The 20,865-nt window shown below is 40.0% G+C and overlaps 1 protein-coding gene across 2 annotated transcripts in view; it reads right to left on the bottom strand.

Annotated features, from left to right (window-relative positions):
- Positions 1-514: 514 nt before the first annotated feature.
- LOC148012585 (P-loop containing nucleoside triphosphate hydrolases superfamily protein) overlaps positions 515-20,865 on the bottom strand; it is a 77,198-nt gene continuing 56,847 nt past the window's right edge. For both annotated transcript variants that reach the window (XM_087669415.1, XM_087669416.1), the window contains 3 exons: positions 19,812-19,961; positions 19,658-19,723; positions 515-1,261 (listed from right to left, as the gene is read on the bottom strand). In XM_087669415.1, the coding sequence (XP_087525541.1) occupies positions 1,070-1,261; positions 19,658-19,723; positions 19,812-19,961 (408 nt within the window). In that variant the 3' untranslated portion in view covers positions 515-1,069. The remainder of the gene's footprint in view (positions 1,262-19,657; positions 19,724-19,811; positions 19,962-20,865) is intronic.

Here is a 20,865-nt window from a genome sequence, read left to right as displayed (position 1 = left end):
AATATCTAGAAATTGTGTCATCTAATATCTATGTATAAATTGGCTACATGTTGTCCCTATGTGTCAAGGAATGAGATGGATGTGAAAGGTCATTGATCTTTAAAAAGTCTTCATGCCTCTTTAAGAGTCTAGGCTCAATACTCACCAATAGCTAGTACCAATCTCTCTCCAACTAGGCAAGGAAATTTTTGAATTTGTGAGCTTCCTCCTATTCCTGAATTTCTGCTCCATGATTGCATTCTTGCCATTTTTTCTAATAGTGGATGCACCCCTTGATTCTCTCTACCTCTTATTGGCTAGATAAAATCCTCACATAAGAACTCTTTCGTATATTACATGAATGCTTAGATTATTGGCCTAGCATAAAACAATTCTTGGACTAAGGTTCTATTGAATCACAAATTAATCTAGCTCACCCTAAACTTTCCTTGCATTCTCTACACCCCGCTTTAAAGGTAGGTTGTGTTGACTGTTGAAATTACATCATAAAATAGTCTCCCTCTTAATTATTGCTTGAGATCTGCACTGTACTCACGGCTTAATGGTTCCCGTTGGTCTCGTGTTTGAAAGAGCAACCCCCTAAATGTTGGGAGGAACAACGAATAAGAGAGGATGGTTCGACCTATGAGGTGGATGAGTGGGGAAAGCTCGGGGACAGGCAATCGATGATGGCAATAAGTACACGAAGTAACCATGAAGAACAAGGGAGGGTGGTGGTGGGAAAGGAGAAAAGAGGGACACCATTAGTTGGAGGCTGCGCCAGGCTGGTGGAAATGCTAGAAGGCTGCATAAACAGAGGTTAGGAGGCTGGCAGGGAGCATGGGAGGAGACAAGGATGACGATGGGGGATGGTGCCTGCAAGACTGGCAGCAGATGGGGGACGTAGCAGCCAAAGGGATAGCCAGCAACCAACAGCCGCAAGCGTGTGGTACAGCAGTTTGCTTCCACGTTTTTGAACCTGATGCTGCTAAGTATATTATTTTATGCTGACCAGACCTTTTAATTAATTCTGGCACTGAGAAAGGTCTCTTGATTTACACATCAAAGAGCATCGTACTTAATACAAATGTTAGTGGTCGGTTGATGTTCTCAACGCTGCCAGTGGCTCCACAGTTTCTTGACCAATGACCACTAGCCTTTTTCTGGTTGGTGGCTGCACCTTGAGCTGTTCTACCTTTTTCTTGTCGAGTTTTGCCCTCTTGAGCATCTTCAGCTTTGCATAGTCTTTCAGTTGTTCAGCAACAACTGGTGAGATAGCGGCCTGCAATTCATCACACAAACTGTTACATCTCAATGTTTTTCTGTCGTACCTGCAGCTTTACTTACAAAACCAAGCTAATTATTGTCAGTAAGCTTTAGAGTGGTTCAATATTCTAAACACCAAGAAACCCACACCTAGTTAGACATCCTACACATTAAATATGACAGGTACACTTCAGACAAGAACGTGATTGATCAGCAAAGGCATTGACTCGTTTTAATTTGCAAAATGTTACCGTAAGACATCAAACATTCAAGATCCAAGCTACACTGGCCAAGTTTCAGAAACTGACACACTGCCTTTTCTCATTCTGCACCTGCACACCACCTGCTTACCTGCCATAGCCTCCTACTCAAGCAGTCACGATCCTATGTCCGACTTGCTTCCACTAACTGCATCACTGCATCTGCAGCCCCATACTATCACGTGTAACTTTCATGCACAGTGTCTCTGCATCCTACCCAATCTCAGTCACCCATATGCCACCACATGTGGCACAGACTCCCCTCCCTCTGCTTTCTGGCCTGTTGGGTTCTTGCCTCCACAGAGAGCAGCCCTCCATGGCTAACCTGTTTTTCCTATATTCTAATTGATTTTTGGAATGATTAGGCAATTTAATCTGCAGCAATTCATCCACCCTTCCCATGTGAATTAGTCAGGATCCCTTTTTAGGAGCCCATGGAACCATGTGAATCCCCTCATTAGAAGAAAAACTACAAGCCATGAACCATTAAGACTTCCCTCATAGAAAGATACATAATTTGTTGTTTGAATCCCTTGGAAAGTTTTTCTAGATTCTTTTTCTTGCAACCAGGGAAAAAACAAAAATTTGATTGAGACATGGCTATCAAAGACCCACCTTAACAACCAAAGAATCTATTTCTCCACATTGTCATATACCTTCTCCAAGCAGAGTAGAAAGCCTTTTCTGAAAAAGTGTTGTCAACTTGTCCAACAAAAAACACTTGGATTGAAGGCTTGAGAGTTCCTTTTTAGATTGAACCCAGGAATATGCTCATATGCTCTCCTTGCTATTAGATATACTCAATGCCCCATCCTTGTAAGGTGCAACCAATGATTCTTGGTGCCCAAAGTTGTAAGGCCCCATCATAATGATAAACCACATTGAGCCTAAGTAGTGATTGGATCCTAACTTGTATGTCAAATGAGGTTCTATGCTCAACACACACAAGAAGCAGTTAATGTTGGTATAGACCAAAATCTGGGTCCTAGGCCTCTTGAAGCTGATGACCAAGGGGAAGAGGAACTTGATGACCAATTTAAGGATCAGCTGAGGACAGCAGCCGAAATGTGTGTGCAATTGGCAAATGATCCTCAGTTTATGTGCAATTTGAACTCCCAAAGGAGGACAGCAAAGTCAAAAAGAGAAGATCGTCTTCAAAAGCTTTGGGACAGCAAGATGCAACAAAGAAAGAGCCAATACAACAACTAGACGTTCCAAATGTGGGTAATGAGCATGAGCAAATGATGCCTGTGGGGCAATTGATAAAATATCATATATGCATTGCTAACTTAAAGGTGCCAATACAATGCCTTTTGGGACAGCAAGGCATGCATGCTAATGTGGGTCACCCAGGTAGTTTGGTGGTGGTTCAGTTTTCCAAGCAATGGCCGGTAATGCTTTCGCCATGGGGATGCAAGGACCAAATGTATTTGGTATACACTATGTAGCCACCTGTGCATGGTACATTGGTATGTGAGGACCAATGTATCCAAGTATGGCAAGTAAAATGCAAAATCCCATGTATAATATGTTGGTGTGATACTTGGAGCACAAAATGGCATGTTTGGTAATGCACTTGCTAACCCTGGTGTGTTTGAAACTCATGATAACAATGCTGGTTATGTAAATGCTCCATATAGTACTACTAGTCATAGCCAATATACCATTTTTTGCAACAATGTGAAAGTTCCAAAGATCCATGTGGTCTAGAGGGACAAAGGCCTAGAATCTAGTGGAGATTTCAAGGCAAGTGAAGTTAAGAGGTAAAGTTTCCATATGCTCCTTTGTAAAAATTCCAAGATTGTTTCACCTATGGAAGGATGCAAATGAATGGAAGGGGATGACTTGGCAAATCATCCTCAATGTTGTACTTTACCTTGATTGAAGTTGACAGTGGATCGAGCTCTTTCAACTTCAACAAATACTCTGATGCTCAAGGAGAGATTACACGTCCACTCCCCTAATGATGGACAACTCAATTATGTACTCGATCTCAAATGTACTTGTTTTCCATCCAAGGTACTTTACACTAGCAATATTTTTACCATTGGGATCACTATTCAATATACTAGTCACTATGAATTGGTATGCAAATGTGTATGGTTTGCACCTAGACTTTAAAACTATACATTCACAAGGCTATTGGCATGTATGGAATACATGGAATGTACATTTGGATGTGACGTACATTTATAAGGTATGTATGGGATTCATGGATGGTATGCAATGTACATTTGCAGGTGATAGAAGAGAAGTACAATTGCATAAGTTGCATGTGGGTTTGCAGCTAATGTATGCTTTACATGACTATTATGTGGTACATAATTGCGATGATGTGTTGTTTATGCTCAATTTATGCATTACAATACCCTTGGTAGTTAAAGTAGTGTTGGGCACAAGGATGCGTTCCTTATGGTTCTAACAATGGTTATGATGTTGTGTGTGGATCATAATTAGTTTAAGTAGCTAGAATTAAAGACATCCATAGGACATGAGCATGATTAAGCAATAGGTGCACACGTTGTTTAACTATGATGCCAATATGTATTTTAATAGTAGCAATGAATTTAGATAAATGGTTGAAAAATGCATTTAGAAAGCTGTCACTTGGCAAAACTTGCCCATGTAAGTAACAAAGTGGATATAAAAGGCTGGTGGAGCCTCATTCCAAGATGGGTGGAGATTGGGAGAGGAGGAGAGAGAGTTTATGCTTCAATTTTCCAACAGTTGGTGATCAACCCAACCATTGAAGGATGTCAAAGAGCTACCCCCAGTTGATCAAAAGGCTAATGGAGGCAAGTGATAGCCCCTATAGGTTGTCTATAGGCAAGTGACAGAAATTTTAGGTTCCACAAGGGCAAGCAACTACATGTAGGCCTCATGTTGTTGGTGGGCTGTTAATTAGCCATTCACAGTAGGGCAGCATTAAATTTGAGCCAATTTTGGTGATGAAACTCTAAAATTTCTCTCTCTAGCTTCCTCTCTATTCTCTCAGCCAATTGACAACTTCCCTCCAGAGATCTCAAGAAAATTCAGTTCCAAGAGGATGCAATTGAAGAATTTCTATTGCTAAACTCTAATTTACATCAAAAATTAGGGTTACTATTCACCCCAAGAAGAGTGCTCAAAAATTGGGGCCTACTACTTGAAATTCAGCAACTGAAATTTGTTGCGATTTTTGAAACCAGCCTTCCTTCTTGGAATGGGTGGTAATAGCCTAATTTAAGAGTTAATCACAGCGATAAATAAATGCACATAAAATGAAATACACACTTTACCATAACATTCTTGGACAGTAGACTCCCTGTTGGCCCCAAAATTGGCACCCCTTGCGGTATTTCTTTAGCTTTCATTCAATTGGAAGGAGTACAACTTGAGATTCTTCAATCTCCTCCTGCTAGCCAATTACTCTTGCTGTCATAAATGACCAACAAGTCTTTTGGGTCATTTGCCCCTTGATTCACCCAGGACTTCTTCTCCAATTTGACCCTTGGCTGGCCAAATACTGCCCCAAATCAATTCGGGATGGGCTGGCTCCTGAAATCCCTTGATAATCTTCAATTATCAGCTGTTGATTTCAATCCCTTGAGCCTTCAATCTCTGGCATGGATCCCAAGGTGGCTGCTAAACCCTAATTTTTGCTGTGAATTAGGGTTTACTACAGAAATTACAAATCAGCCCACCAAAAATGGCTGAGATCTCCTCCGAATGGCTAAGAATTGCTGAGAATGGCTAAGCATAGGCTGAAGGAGATTAGAGAATGCTCTAAAGAGAGAAAATTTTGAGATTTGTCGCGAAGAACTGATCAAAATCAGTTGCTGCCCTGCTGTACCAGCCCCAAACGGATGCACCAACAACAATAGGAGCATCGAAGACTGTGATCTTCAGGAGAAAGTGCATCAGCAGCAATTGTCAGCTTCCCAAGGTCAAGAATATGCAATCTCCATCACCAAAATGGTCTCCAATGGCTGGGAATTGGCATTGGCCCCAAAAGCTTGCAGCAACAATCCAACATCTCTTTCCAACAGCTCCAAAATGAAAAAACGAGATTTCCCTCTCCCTTCAGCCCTATTTAGCATTTCCCCCACTTGCATGGGAAAGTTTTGCCAAGTGGCAGCTTTCTTAATCCATTTTCAGCAATTTTCAGCCATTTAATTAATTTTCAAAATTAATTAATTCTGAAAATTAATTCAGCCCTTAATCCATGCCCAGAAAATTGACCTTGCCTATCCAAAAATTAATTGGCTAGGCCATTTGCAACCCCAAGTGGTCCCATGCATTAATTGACCCTTGGACAAGCATTAATCCATTAGTTAATGCCTAGTCCCTAGTGTCACCACTGACACTTAATGGCCAATTAATAGTCCTAGGGGCAAACTGACACCAAAATTCACCTAGAATCTAACAAGTGTAACTTGTTACAACTTTTGCCTTTGACAACCATCTTTTTCACAGGGTCCTTTGGCCTTCAACTGTGAAAAAGTAGCTTGCATCTCACATGTGCAACACATGTGCATCTTTTAATTGCACATTTGATTAATCCTTTAATCAAATGTCAATTAAACATAAGCAAAGCATCAAATTTTCACGTTCTCGTAACAATTTTAGAGAATTTCAAGAGTCAACCAACTAACATTAAGTTTGGGGTAGAATTTGTCATCCAAGGAGCAATTGAAGGCCAATCCCCAAGCAAACCAAGGGGCAAGTTTGTTTGAAGTCTTGTTGGTTGCTGTGGACAGCAAGATGTCTTAAAGATTGAAGAAGATCAAGCTGGATCTTGGTGTATTTCAAGCTTTAGCAATATAGCAATACAAGTTAAAGAAATACCACAAAGGGCACCCTTTTTTGGGCCAACAAGGTATCCATTCTCCAAGATTAAGTGATGAAGTGTATATTTTTCAATTTGTGTATCTTATGCTTGCTTAATTAGGTGATTTACCACCCTATCCGAGAAGGAAGGCTAGTTTCAAAGCACCCATGCTAATCCTGGGTAGCAAGTACTAAAGAATCAGGCAACTAACCCAGGTTAGTCAGGTATCTGCAAAATTGCTTAATGATGGCACAAACTCTAGGTAGATGATGCCTAGCTCTCAACCTACTCTCTAGTCAAATGGTAGTGCACTCCTAGGTGGTTCATCTTTAAACTGATGATATGGTTACCACCACCAAGTGCTATGGCACTCTGGTTGTCGCAGAAGGTCACAATCAAAATGTCACATGGTAACTGAAGTGCCGACAGCAAGCTTCTCGTGTAGACAATCTCTATGGTGCCATTGTAGAGCACCATGTCTCCGCCTCAACAATGGAGGCCACCACTGTCTCCAATTTGTGGCTCAACCAAACAATGGGAGTTGTACCCATGGAGAATGGGAACACTAGGTGTCGAGATCACATGCCCAATGAGAATGAGTGTAGCCTTACAAAAGTGCACCACAACCATATGTTACTCCATAAAAATAGACAACAAACATATCTCAAAACATGCATGTTTACAATCCAATGTAACATCTTTGATGCATTGAAATACTGATGAAGCAAGGACACTGAATAAGCCAAGTCTCGTTAAGTATGAATCAACCAGAGGAGTTTCCATACCAGAGACCTATAAAAATGCTCATTAGAGGGTGGACCTTAGGCATCCTTAGTTTCATAGTGGAATCAAGAGGTGTGGCCATAGGCCATGTCTGATCAATGCAAAAACTACTCAATTCACTAAAAAGAGTATTTCTACTGAGACACAAAGATCTCATCCCCAGAGCAACAAACAACCTCCATGCCCAAAAAATAGGGCAATAGACCTAGGTCAATTGACTCAAACGTAGTGTAAAGTGGGGCCTTTATATCTACAATAGAAGTAGAATTTGAGCATGTAATGAATAAATCATCTACATACAAAAGAATATAGTTGATCCCCTCTGAAGTAGTTTTGACATATAAATTTGGATTATGGGATAGAATAGAAACCATGAGTTCGAATGAACTTTTCCATTCTATAGAACCATAAATGTAGTGCTTGCTTTATCCCATAAAGAGCTTTCTACAAGTCAAAGCACTTATCCTTGCGGTCTAAATGAGAAGACCTTAGAAGCTACTCCAAGTAGACTTCCTTATCCAAATAGCAATTTAGAAAGGCATTTTTGTTATCCATTTGATAGATCGGCCAATCGTGGTGAGCAACTAGTGCGATTAACAAGTGAAATGATGTCAACCGCACAATCAAAGCAAAGGTCTCTTCATAGTCAACACCGTGTCAATGTCAAAACTCTTGTATCACAAGGCAAGCCTTGTACTTGTCCAAAGTCTTGTCAGCTTTCAATTTAGTCCAAAAGATCCACTTAGTCCCAATGATCTTGTGGCTTGAATGATCTACCAAGGTCAAGGTTCCATTCTATTCAATGCTCTTAAGCTCCTTTCCAATGGTCTCTTGCCATTGGGAATGTTGTAGAGCCTTATTCCAACTCTCTGGCTCAAAATATGCTATATAATTTTCCATAAAGACAAATGTAAATGAGGAAGTAGGTGCAAGCCAAGCTAATCTTCTCGATCCCTCTAGGATGGAATCCATTAGAAGGATCCCCAAATCTTGCATAGTCTGTTGGTACCAGTGAGGTAACGGGTCCCTGGGAGAAGACCTAAGAGCAAAACTCTCTGCAAGTGGGTCAAGACTAGGTAGTAGACCCAATGCAAAGAGCACTATCGCAAGCTAGATAGGCTAAGGAATTAGCTCAGAGACCGGTGCAATGGGCTACTCAATATCCCTCTCATCAAAAACTGCATCTCTTCGGGTAATAACTTTGTTTATCCTAGGATCAAACAAGCAGTATGCCTTTGGCTCAAAAGAGTAACCTACAAAGATCAAGAGATCAACTCAAGGCTCAAGGTCTTTTATGTGATCATCAAGGGTATATATAAGCATGACTCCCAAAAACTCTAAGGTGGAAACAATAGGCCAAGTACAAAAGAATGCCTCAAAGGAGGTCTTCTAAGGAACTACCACAGTCGAACACTAGTTGAGGATGTATACTGAAGTATTAGCTGCCTCAGTCTATACGCACTCAAGGAGCTCTATTGCAAACAACATAGTGCGTGCCATATTCATCATTGTCGCTCAATGACTCCATTCTAAGAGGGGGAGTTGATAGAGGTGACCTAGCGAGAGATGTCATACTGAAGTAAGAACTGGTAGAACTCGTGGGAGGTAAACTTACCACTATCACCCCTCATAATACCTATACGATGAGCTGTCTAATTTTGCGATGCACCCAATCGGAGAAGTATGTGAAGGCATCACCTACATATATCTTAAGAAGTCATCCACAATCAAAAAAAAGTGCAATGTACCATTAATGACGGTAGTGGATAGTGGCCCACAAAGATCAACAAGAATCAACCTAAGGATCTCCTTGGCTCAATGGAACTCAAAGCCCTCAACAATTGGCTCAAAGAGAAAATGAGTCATCATAGAGAGCACTAGGCTATATCTCAGCATGAGCAATCACTAAATTAGTATGATGGTCTATGACCACAATTATGGTTCCAGTGAAAAAGATTGCTCACTCCAAACAGCAAACTTGCTAAACGGATAAGAGATTTACCCTAAACTTGGGGATCTAATATATGTCATCCAATAAGGCAAGATCCTAACCCTTATTAATATCATACTTAATGCGATCTAGACCATGGATCTGTTGAGAAATAGACAAATGATGTATGCTCCAAGAGGAGCTGTCCTGAATCCCATATGCACAATGAGGAGAGTGGAACAACTCAAAGCCTATAAAGCATTGTACTTGACTATGAAATGAACACAATATCATGATGCTTTGTACTTTCAGTTAAGTGTCTGTCATTGTCAATTCTACACAAGATTGTGTTTATGAGTCCAAGCTAATCTATCTTGGAACCTAATTCACTTGTGTAATAGTTTATCTCTACTTGTCCATGTCATTATGAACTTGGTTTACATCTTTGATCCACCATAGCTTGTGTCATGTCCTAGATCCACATCGTTTAACAGGATCTTCAATGAGGAGCTATTCCCACATCAGACATTCTCGACTGTGGGGGCTCAAGAGACAAAAATGTCTTGAGTGGGGATCATGTTATGTGTGGCTCTACTATCCACAATCCAAACAAGTGAAGAAGTGCTCACTCGAGTATAGTGGGGCTCTCTAGTCACCTCATCAAGAGGTAACTTGCAAATATGGACTAAACTCGCATCCTCTCATGTCTCCACACAAACGAGTTGCACATGTGGTCTAGTAAACCGGTTAGACATGCTCTTTGGAGTTGAGAATAAAACTTGATGGTTGACTAGTTGCAATGTGGATCTAAGACTTGAGTCCTTCATTGTCCCTAATTTTGGTTGCCACCACCCTACCTCCCTTATTGGAGGGCTACCACAACTGAGGGGCAAAAATCCGATTCTTAGGTTTGAGTAATGTGTCTCTAGGTAACACTCGTCATCAAAATAACCATCCATTTGACAATGTTGGCCATACCTATTTTTCTTAGGCACATTTTGTCACTCGGGTTTGAGAGTAGACTAGGTGTTTCCATGTGATTTATTTGATTGGTTTTGATTTTGATTTTGTTTCTTGTCTTTTCCTTGCTGCCCCTTCTAAGAAGTCGTAACAAGAACCCCTCTAAAGAGTGACTATGGATACGCTATGAAATCGGTCAAACAACTTAGCATAATGCAATAGTTAACATACAAATTCATTGAACATAGGCATGCTCAGCTATCAAATCACTTGCTGAACAAAGTGAAAATATTTCTTTGGGAGCTTATTCAAGAATAATGTGACCTGGTCATTAGGGGATTTAGAAGCCCCTGTGGTGGAGAACTTGGTGGGTAATCACCGATATTCAACCAACTTAACCTAAAGGTCATCTCGATCTGTAATCCTAAACTCTTGGAGCTCATGGTCAAGATCAATACGACGAGTCCTATCCCCAACTTTATAGCAGTCAATCAAGTGTTTCCACCACTCAAAAAGAAGGTCAAAATAGTGTAATTGTGAGTGAAATTCAAGAAGCAAGCCTTACATTCACAGTTCACTCAGCGATGACTAAGGCATTACATGCCTTTCAAGAATAGGCAGCCTCAAGTGGAACAAGGCGAGGGTCTAGTTGGGGTTCTTGCCGCTATACAATGTTCCACAAGTTCTCTAAGTCTAAGACATGTCTCATTAGATTTGACCAAGTCGTATAGTTAGACCCATTGAAGTGAGTCTTGTCAAGGAATGCATACTTGGCTAATGAGGACGAAAAACTATGAGGTCTTGAGAAAGAGAGGTAAGGTGGATAGAAGGTTGGATTGGATGGATAGACACAACTAGGATGAGGATTCTCATAAGGTGCCAATGTAGGAGGCACTAGAAATCAATAACCTGGACTAATTGTCAGCTTCGGCATTGGAACATAACCAAAAGATCCACTAGGTATGGCCATGTGGACAAACTATGCTACCAATTCATCTACACTCAAAAATGCTTCAGCGAGATATTCCATGTGATGAAAATCCCAAAGGTGTGTGATATAGAGAAGGAACCTCCCCATAGGTGTATCTACACCATCTCGATGTGAGAACATAGAGATCCTAAAAGTTGTGCCTATGTTTGAAGAACCCCCTAGTGTGATGTGAGATGTCACATCGGGTGTGTTAAAAGAAAAGGTGAATGACGTGAATGGTGATGCAATTGAAGAAATCGGTAGGAAGGGTGGGTTTTGAAATTGAGGTATGGATGAAGTGGATGTGAATGCATTAAATTGATTTTCTGATTTAGTGATTGAAATTGAAATGTGAAAGATGATGGAAAACATGATTGAGTCATTTCACAAACTTCAAAATGATCTCAAGAGCCAAAACTTGAAGGAAAAGAAGAAAGGAAAGCGATTACCTAATTTCTTTTTATAAGCAATTGTTCTTGTGTTTAAATACAAAAACCAGACCTCTTCAAGACTTCAATTCTAGTGAACAATTCAAAGAGTTTTCCTATTTTGATTATTACACAAATCTTCCTCAAAAGTGGAAACACTAGGAAATGATGGAGATGTAATAGCAAATGTACCTAGCACTAGTGTAGATGAAAGAGAAAAGAAAATAGGTTTATAATCCGTGCTAGTCTCAACAATAGGATGGCCGGTTCCAAATGGAGATTCTAATCGTTCTGGAAAATCAAGGTCTATGCATCAAATGTAAAGGAGAATAATCAAGCATAGTTTAGGGAAACTTTGAAACGGAAACGGAAACGGGAACGGAAACAAGGATGAAAATGGGAGCGGGAATTTTCAAAAGGAGCGAAATTGGAACGAGAACGCCACATCATCTAGGGAAGGCAAGGATTACATTATATCCTAGTTAATAAGATTTAAAGACTTACTTTTGAACTAAAACTTATCAATATGCAAGAACTTATAATTGTAAGTTGGAAGATGTTAATGAAGCTATAAGCTGGAATGCGTTATAAATTGGAGAGAGAGAGAGAGAGAGATCACTTGATTGATAGACTATAGTTGAACCAAATTGTGGGCACAATCCTCATTTCAATTTCTCTTTTTTAATATTCGCATATGGAAGAATCGGGGATTTTCTTTTATAAAAGGTCATGATTGAAAGGGCTAGTGCGGATCCCTTTTTACTTGTAACAAGTTGTATTGAAATGGCTCATCTGATTACGCTTGTCAACACTCAAAACGGCACATTTGTGACCTAAACCCAAACCTTCAAGTTTTTACCATAAACATTGCATCCTATTCTATGCAAACTTTTTATGTCCTGAAATGTTTTGGGTCTGGCTTGAAACGCCACGTGGCACTATTTTGCGATTACCAAACATTTCGGTCTAGGAAACGCATTTTGGGAGATTTTGAACCTATTTCGGTGTTTCACCCCCTTTCTAAGTGTCGTTTCAGGCCATTTTGGCTAACTATGTAATCAAGTTTACCTTCTAGTTGTTGTTGATCCAAAGATATAAGGATGAGATCATACTCAGCTTGTAAGATCTCATGTAGTCTGTAAACTCCATGGTCGTCTGATGCCTCTCTAGTGTCGGAACCTTGTGGAGCAAGCTATGAGATCCACTCTTGCTCAGTTCTTGGTCTAGGCTGCCTAGAGACTAAAGCGGTGATGATGTACTCAAGGCCATTTTTCCTCTACGAACCTATTTTTAATGACATGCTCTCCAACCAAAAGCCTAGGTCTCTTCAATGAGTACCTAGTTCTAATACCATGTAAAGAAATACTGGTCTACTAGTAACAAACACAAAAGTATAACAAAGCATAGACTAATAAAAGAACTTAGTTTACTTAAAATAACTCAAAGACAATGAATGTTGAAGATGATTGAATGAATGCAATACTCAAATGCAGTGAGTACCTAGCTCTAATACCATGTAAAGAAATACTCATCTACTAATAACAAACACAAAAGTATGACAAAGCATAGATTGATAAAAAAAACTTAGTACATTTAGGATAACTCAAAGATAATGAATGTCACAGATGGATGAATGAAAAATGAATAAATATAATCCTCAATGCAACAAACACACTATGCAAGGTGAATACTGAACCTCCCAAATTTGTCTTTGGCTTATGAAACATAAACACTAAGATGCAGGCAATAAACATAGAGAGATTTGAAGTGAGCAATAGCAAGTGAACAAGGGCAAACACAAGCTGTAACAGGTGAAATAGCAGCAGACGTAGTCTGTCAAGTATCTAGAAGCAAGAGCCACTAGTAAACAACACCTCAACCTGAGATATCCTTCATAGATTAAAGACACGTGCCAACAATTTGCAAAATAGAAGTAGGTTGAGTCGTGGAGAGTCTATCTATTTATAGAAGTGTGCATCCTTTTAAATTCGTCGTTGACTTATGGAACACAAACACTCTCTAGGAATAACTTGGGTGATAAATTAGTCTAGTCAATTTAATTGTTGGCCTCTAAAAATTAATTTAATAGCCTAGATAATGCTAGAAATTCCATTTAAAAGATTGCCACTTGGCAAAAATTGCCCATGCAAGTTTGGGAAAGCTGAATTGGGGCTAAAGGGGGAAGAAAACCTTGTTTTTGCAATTTAGAGTTGTTGGGAAGAGAGGTTGGCTACTTTGCATGCTTTTGGGGCTGTTTCTCAGCCATTGTAGACCATTTTGGTAAAGTCAATTGCATATTCCTAACCAGGGAAGCTGATGATCGCGTTTGATGCACTTTCTCCTGAAGATTACAGCCTTTGATACTCCCTTTGCTGTTGATGAACCCATTTGGGATTGAAAACCAGATCAGCAACTCAATTTCACCAAATTCTTATAACAAATCTAGGATACTTTGGTGGTGCCACTATTTTCCATGCTACGGTGGGTTAGAAACACATATGGGAATGTATGACCAGGGTAGTCAGGTAGATTCGTCCAATCCGTCCAGTCCGTGGACTTAGTACGGTACCGAACGCACATAAAACAATCTCGGATAAATTCCATTGTTTCGTACACTCAGTAAAAAATACATAGAAAATTGAGAGTTAGGCTAGTAAATATTACTTGTTTTAACATGAGAGTGGCTACCCATGACATAGAGTATCACAAGGCATTATCCATCCAATACTAATACAGTTTACAAACCACAAATGTCTTTGCTTCAATTTTCAACAACGAGTCATGAACATGACAAGAGGTTAAGACAAAATGTAAATCCAAGACTCTAGTCACAAGTAATTTCCAAGATACAATATTATTTATAAGATTGAAGACATGTACAATGGATCAAAAAAAAAAGCTAGCTACAATGATGAATCATGGTTCATGGATCATGGTATAGGAAGTCACAAGTGCCAAGTGGCAAGTACAAAAAGTAGTAGATAGTAGATACAAAAAGAAACTTAAGGCTAAGATTGAAGGTGAGCTATGTATAATAGAAAGGCTTCATGAAGAGGCTTAGGTATTGTAAGAGGAGTAAAGAATATAGAGATATAGGTAGAGACAAGGCAAGGAAAAAGAGAGGACGTAAAGGAAGAGGAAATAGAAATAGAACTATAGGGGATGAGACACAAGAGAAAGAGAAGGATGTAGAGATAGAGTCTAAAGAGAAGTGAATCGAGAGAGAAAAGTAGAGGAGCTCGTAAGAGAGAGGTGGAAGAAGAGGAGGTGGCAAGTGAGGTAGAGATAGAGGTCAATGAGAAGAAAGAAAAAGAGGGTACAACAGAAAACAACTTTTCTTTGAACACCAAGAAAATAAAACGAACAAAAACTGGACAAATCGTACACGTCCAATCGGACTAGACGGATTATACTATATGGATCCATCCATAGACAAAATGCAACCACGTGTATGACGCATTTTCTTATGGTATACAGCAACCAATGCATGGTGTGTAAGGCCCAGTGTATTGCAGTATGGCTGATAATATGCATAGCCCCATGTATGGCAGCATTGGCATGATGCTTGGGGCACAAGGTGACATGTTTAGTAATGCATTTGCACCCTCAATTGCTTATGAGGCTCAAGGGACGAGTGCTGATCATGCAAATGCTTCTTTTGGTGTTGATCATGATGCATCTACAGAAAATTCACCCTTTTTGCAACAACCAGTGTATGACAACTTAACTCCCAAAGGGGCAACAAAAGACTATGATGAAGGTGGAAAAGGGGTGAAGTTTGAGTCCTTCAGTGGTACACAAGATAGACTGAAAGCCTTAATTTAGCAATTTGATATACCCTATTCAGGGGGAAATTTCACCGAATCCTCAAAAATTTGGAAGGCAACCACTTTCTTAAAGGGGAATGCATTGCAATGGTGGTCCACACTCTTAATGTAAGGTAGAGCACCGTCAACATAGGTACGATTCAAGCAAATGTTTGCACCAAATTGGTTGACTAGTACATTTGAGATGGACATCACGACAACTTGGAACAAGCTTAATGTAGTGCAATGCAACAACTTGGAAGTGTAAAATAAGAAGTTTTGGTATGCCTTGCTACCAATAACTTCTTATTGTCCAGTTTCTCTTCATGAGCAAGTTGAAAAGTATGTATGTGGACTACCTAAGGGAATCAAGGATTTTACCATTAAATCCATTGTGTCTAGCATGTCTCAACTCATAGAGACTCCTGCTATAACTAACGCATTGCTACATGGGAATTCAAGCTTCTAAGAAAGTAGAGAGAAACCAAATAAGTTGTCAAAGGTTAAAAAAAGGAGCAGGTCCAAAAATCAACAACTTGTCCAAACATCAGAAAGGATGAGATGAGTTCAATGGGAGAAGTTAGTATGGCATGCAAGAGCCATGCAGAGTCTGTCACATTACTCATTGGAAAGCTTCGTTTGCACATTCAAGAATATGTAGACAGCGAAGAGTTCTTTATTGCTTTGCTTGAGGACTGTGATGTCTTGCTTGGTATGCCTTGGTGCCATCGTATGCATGCAGTGATAGATTAGTATGCTAGAATGATCACTATTCAGTATAAGAGCAAGACTCCATACTTTGGATATAAAGTTGAAAGGGGAATCTATCCCTATCGTATCAGCTATGCAATTTCCAAAGTAAAGAAAAATCACCTTTCAACGTACTTGGTTTTTACTAAGTATAAGGTTGATAATGAAAAGGTTGAAAACATTTCCAAAGTAAAGAAAAAACACCTTTCAGTGTACTTAGTTTTTACTTAGTATAAGGTTGATAATGAAAAGGTTGAAAACATGTCAATGGAGAAGGATGTATTTCATTTCTGAAAATGTATATTGATTGCTTCTCTTAAACACCTCCAGGATACCTGCCGCCTAAAAGGCCAAAAGATCATGGCAAAGATTTTATCCCTAAAAGTAGCCTACCTAATAAGCAACCTTACAGGGTGAGTGCAACCCAATAGGAGGAGATAATGATTCAAGTGAATGAGCTGTTGGGAAAAGGATTGATTCAGCCCACTCATCTCCCTTTTGTTCTCTAGTGGTTTTGGTGCAAAAAAAGGACGGTTTACAATCCAAATATTGTGGAGAACAGTATGTCTGACATGAGATCACTATTCAGTGTACTAGTTTTTTTCAGGAAGTGTTTGGTATTAGCATGGTTAAGCAACAATGGCCAATGTTGTTTTCACTATGATGACTTTTGTATTGTAACCATGAATTTGCGTTTCTCACCGAATGGGCTGCTCGAGTACTAGCAAAAGCTACTCCCCTAGGTTGAATCGACTGGTTGAATCATGATTTGACTTTGACCGATATAGACTAGTGCCGAGATCCAATCCTAGGTAGGTGGATCTTTTAATAACGGCTAGTACGATAACCATGAAAATGGCCCCATCTTTGTTCAGTTTAGAAGGTTGGACTTGCCAAAACTTGCGCATGTAAGTTTGGGAAAGCTGAATTGGGGCTGAAGGAAAAAAGGAAATCTCATTTTTGCAATTTGGAGTTGTTGGAAAGAGAGGTTGGGCTGCTCTGCCTGCTTTTGGGGCCATTTCTCGACCATTGGAGACCATTTGTCCGAAGGGCTTTACATACTACTGGAGACCATTTGCTTGAAGGGGGTTGCATACTCTTGACCAAGGGAAGCTAGTGATCGAGGTTAACACACTTTCTCCTAAAGATTACCAAATTTGAAGGCTTCAAACTTGAATTTTCATAGCTGAAATCAATGCATTTCAAGAGAATTCAAGAGAGCAGCCAAGTAGAGCACTGAATTTGGGGCTCGTTTATTTTTCAAGGTGTACGGGTGAAGGTCAATCCCCTAGCAAATCAAGGGGCAGCTTGATTTGAAGGCTTGTTGGTCATTTATGATAACAAGAGGCACTTGTATCAGTGGAGGAGGCTGAAGAATTTCAGTTGTACTCCATCTTTTTGCAATAAATGTTAAAGAAATACTACAAGGGGCACCATGTTTTGGGGCCAACAGGTTGTCCAATGTCCAAGATTAAGTGGAAACATTTGCATTTTCAGTTATATATGAATTTTATACTTGTTGTAGTTAGTGTTAAATTAGATTAGCACCACTCTCTCCAAGGAGGAAAGGTAGTTCAAAAAATGGTCGAGGGAGGGGATATCAAAAGAAATAGCAAGATTCTTTATCCATCAATCCCTCCCCATACATGCCGACTAGCTACTCGCGCTGCTCTCCACAATTTCCCTTCGCCAATTCCCACCACCTCCTCCATACTCCGTCCCTCTCCCCTCCCACCTTCTCTATGGCCTCTCCTATGCACTCTCCCTCTCTCCAACTTGTAAACCTTGGTTGAAGGGCAGAGATAGCTTACCATTGTCAAAATCCCTACTGGCTCTAGTTGTTTATGAGGGTATAAGGCACATACCTTCCACAATCAAAACACTAACATTTGAGACTCCACTAGCTCAAGCATGTCACCTCTATGAATGGTGGGAATGAAGATTGACAATGAAAGAGAATCCATCGTGTACAAGTCTCACTAGAGGAGAGAAGACAGCTTCCTATTGTACCATGTCTATGTACATCCACTCCTCACGAATACTTGTCCAAAAGCACAGCCAAGAATCCAAGAGGAGAGTCATCTAGTTCAAGAAAGAATGCTTTGATTGTTGTATCCTATCCAAGGCTAGAGAAGACCTTTCATTCAATTCACCTATAAAAGAATGTAACTACTATGCAAAAGTCGAAGGGGCTCTACCTAGAGAACACTTAGGCTTCTTATTAACTATTGAACCGACCTCTCAAGAGCCCCTTTCCATCAAGGGTATCCCTAAGAAATCTAATTGGAGGTCAACTTTTGATCACCCTATAGGCTAGCAAGGATATATCTAGCTTCTTTAGAGAAGATTGTGTCCCCAAGTAAAAGCTCTTATCTTTACGGAAACCTTTAAGGACATGAACATATCAGCCAATGTGCACTTGTGGGGATTGTTATAAAGTTTCCAAAGTAGCATGGGGACCAAATGTATTAGGACTACTATGTTCTTTCTCTACATGATGTTGCTCTAGCATCAATGCACAATGGCTGAGTACATTGGAGGATAGTTTTCCAAAGACTCGTTCTCAACTTATGTGCAAGATTGTATTGACCAATGTGCAATTGGGGATCGCTTCGAGTCACCATAATTAGACGACTAGATTTTTCAAGAGTGCTGGTTCTCCCTCAACCTGTTGTTGCTCAAGCACCGGGGCCTCTATCACTCAATCTACTATAGGAGAATCTTACAAGAATTTTCCCTAAATGGTGGGAATAACACCGAAAGAGCCAGTGAATCCGCTAAACTTCTCAATGTAGGTGGAGTCGTCTACTACCCAAGTGATTGGCATGGGGCATAGAAGAGAGCTTCACCTAGATACAAGGTCAGCCTTATGAAAAAGCAACAGCAAGACTCCAAATACAAGTAAGGATCGTGAGATGCCATCAACAGAAGAGGGAAAGGGGAATGTCACGGGAGAAAAAGAAAAGATAGCTCCAGGGTTGAGGCAGCCTAATCAAGAGTTAAGGCAAGGGATCCAGCAAGTACAAGGAAGGGAACCAAGGGCAGGCAGTGTGGGGGCATAGGGCCAGTGGCAGCCCAGAGACTGAAGGATGGTGGGAGAACGCAGGGCCAGCGACAGCCCAGAAACAACTTAAGTCATGATGATGCTCAGCCCATGATGTCCTGTTACCAGGATGCACAGCCACATGACAATTGTTCAAAACATCACTGCACAATGTCATGAGAATCATAAAACAATTATATTTGCCACTCAAAGTGTTTTGGGGCTTCCAATGAGGGGTCCATATTAAGCTCTGAGAATAAGTTAAATTGTGGAATTGAGTAGCAATGTTATGTTGTTGGAGTGAGGATATGAAATGTTAAGGTGGGAAGGTTGGGTTTTGTTAGACAATAAGGGTGACATGATAGTGATTCAGCCAATGCACGTCCAATTGCTGGCCCTAGAAAGGGTTTGAAAGACTACAGGAACAAGTGTCACAGACAAGGCCTGTTAGCTAAGATGATATTGCACTCCTTACAATGCAAACTTGAGCCTTGAGCTGTGTCACACCATATACCATTTTCCTCAATTTTCCTTTCCATGGTACTTGTAAGCTTGTTCAACATACAATCAAGATTCTGCTAATCTCAAGTTAGCTTTTTATATACAAAAATAGGCTACAGCTACTTTGACTACACTAGCTGCTTTGTCAACTCAGAAAATTTCAGAACCCACCCCTGTAATGAATCGATGTGAGAATGATCTTGGCTCCAACGGCCGCTCCAGCATATCTTCTAAGTCCTATCCAAACCAATTGTCGATTTTTTTATATTGGATCTCATATAAAAGCTAAAACATAAAAGCATTAAGAAACTCAATGATTTCATACCTGCTGCAACCTTTTGAGCTGGACTGCCTCTTTCTTATCAAGGGTAAAATTTCTGGAGGATTTTTGTTCCTCTTCATCATCACTAACATTGTTTGAATCCAAGCCCAAAGCATCTGCATTCTGCTTAAACCAGTTTTTCTTCGCCTTTGCCTGTGTTGAACCCACCAAAATGAACAAAACCACATCATTATATTGAAGAATGCAAAAAATGGCTTGCAAAAGAGAAGTCAAAGGACTCCGGTATGGCTGTCCAAGAAACATTAGCCACTTGCACCACCAATGGGGATGGTTCAACCAACCTCGTGGAGGAGAACTATGGTTTTCTTACAGGCAATTATGATTCTTCTTTGGATGGGTCAGCCTTGAACATAAGAGAAACTTAGCATGCTTGGTATTTGACACTGGTCCATCATGACATATCACTTCTGGGAAGTGTTTGTTCTCTTTTATGCATTTAACCCCATCTAGCAAGAAGATATCTTGTGCCAACAACACTTCTCATGCAGCTTATGGTATTGGTGAGGTGTTGATTACAGCAGTAGATGGCACAAATTTCCAACTTTTGGATGTTGTGTATGTGCCTAAGAAACCCATTCATTAACTGCATTTATTTTCATTAATTCATTCGAGTTTCGCACTTACAACCCCAAAAAGGGCTGGGCGCCCACATTTTGGAGCACCAATTGAAACTACATGTGATAATTATGGCACTGACTCCTCCCATCTAACAAACTCTCACAAACATTCATCCACATTATATTACGGGGGAGTTTCAGAAATGGGGGAAATGGAAACAGGAAAACTGAAGTTTCAAAGTTTCGGCCAAATTTTGAAAACGAGGAAACGGCATTTCAGATTGTACAATAAAATAAATACGGTATTTCGTGGGTATATAAATAATATATCAATGCCTACAACAACATATACCCAAATTTCATACAAAACTTTGAGTTTTCATGTCATATGATTAAATCATGATTCATTACACATGTCACAACTTAGAAGTGAAGAGTCGAGACTCAATGGTTAAAACTTAAGACAGCTTAACACAATT

Source organism: Lygodium microphyllum, chromosome 27 (assembly GCF_053477565.2).
Source record: "Lygodium microphyllum isolate KBCC chromosome 27, Lygodium_microphyllum_v1.1.10, whole genome shotgun sequence".
Taxonomy (NCBI): Eukaryota; Viridiplantae; Streptophyta; class Polypodiopsida; order Schizaeales; family Lygodiaceae; genus Lygodium; species Lygodium microphyllum.
Note: the sequence above shows the minus strand (reverse complement) of the source record. Positions and strands in the feature narration are given on the sequence as shown.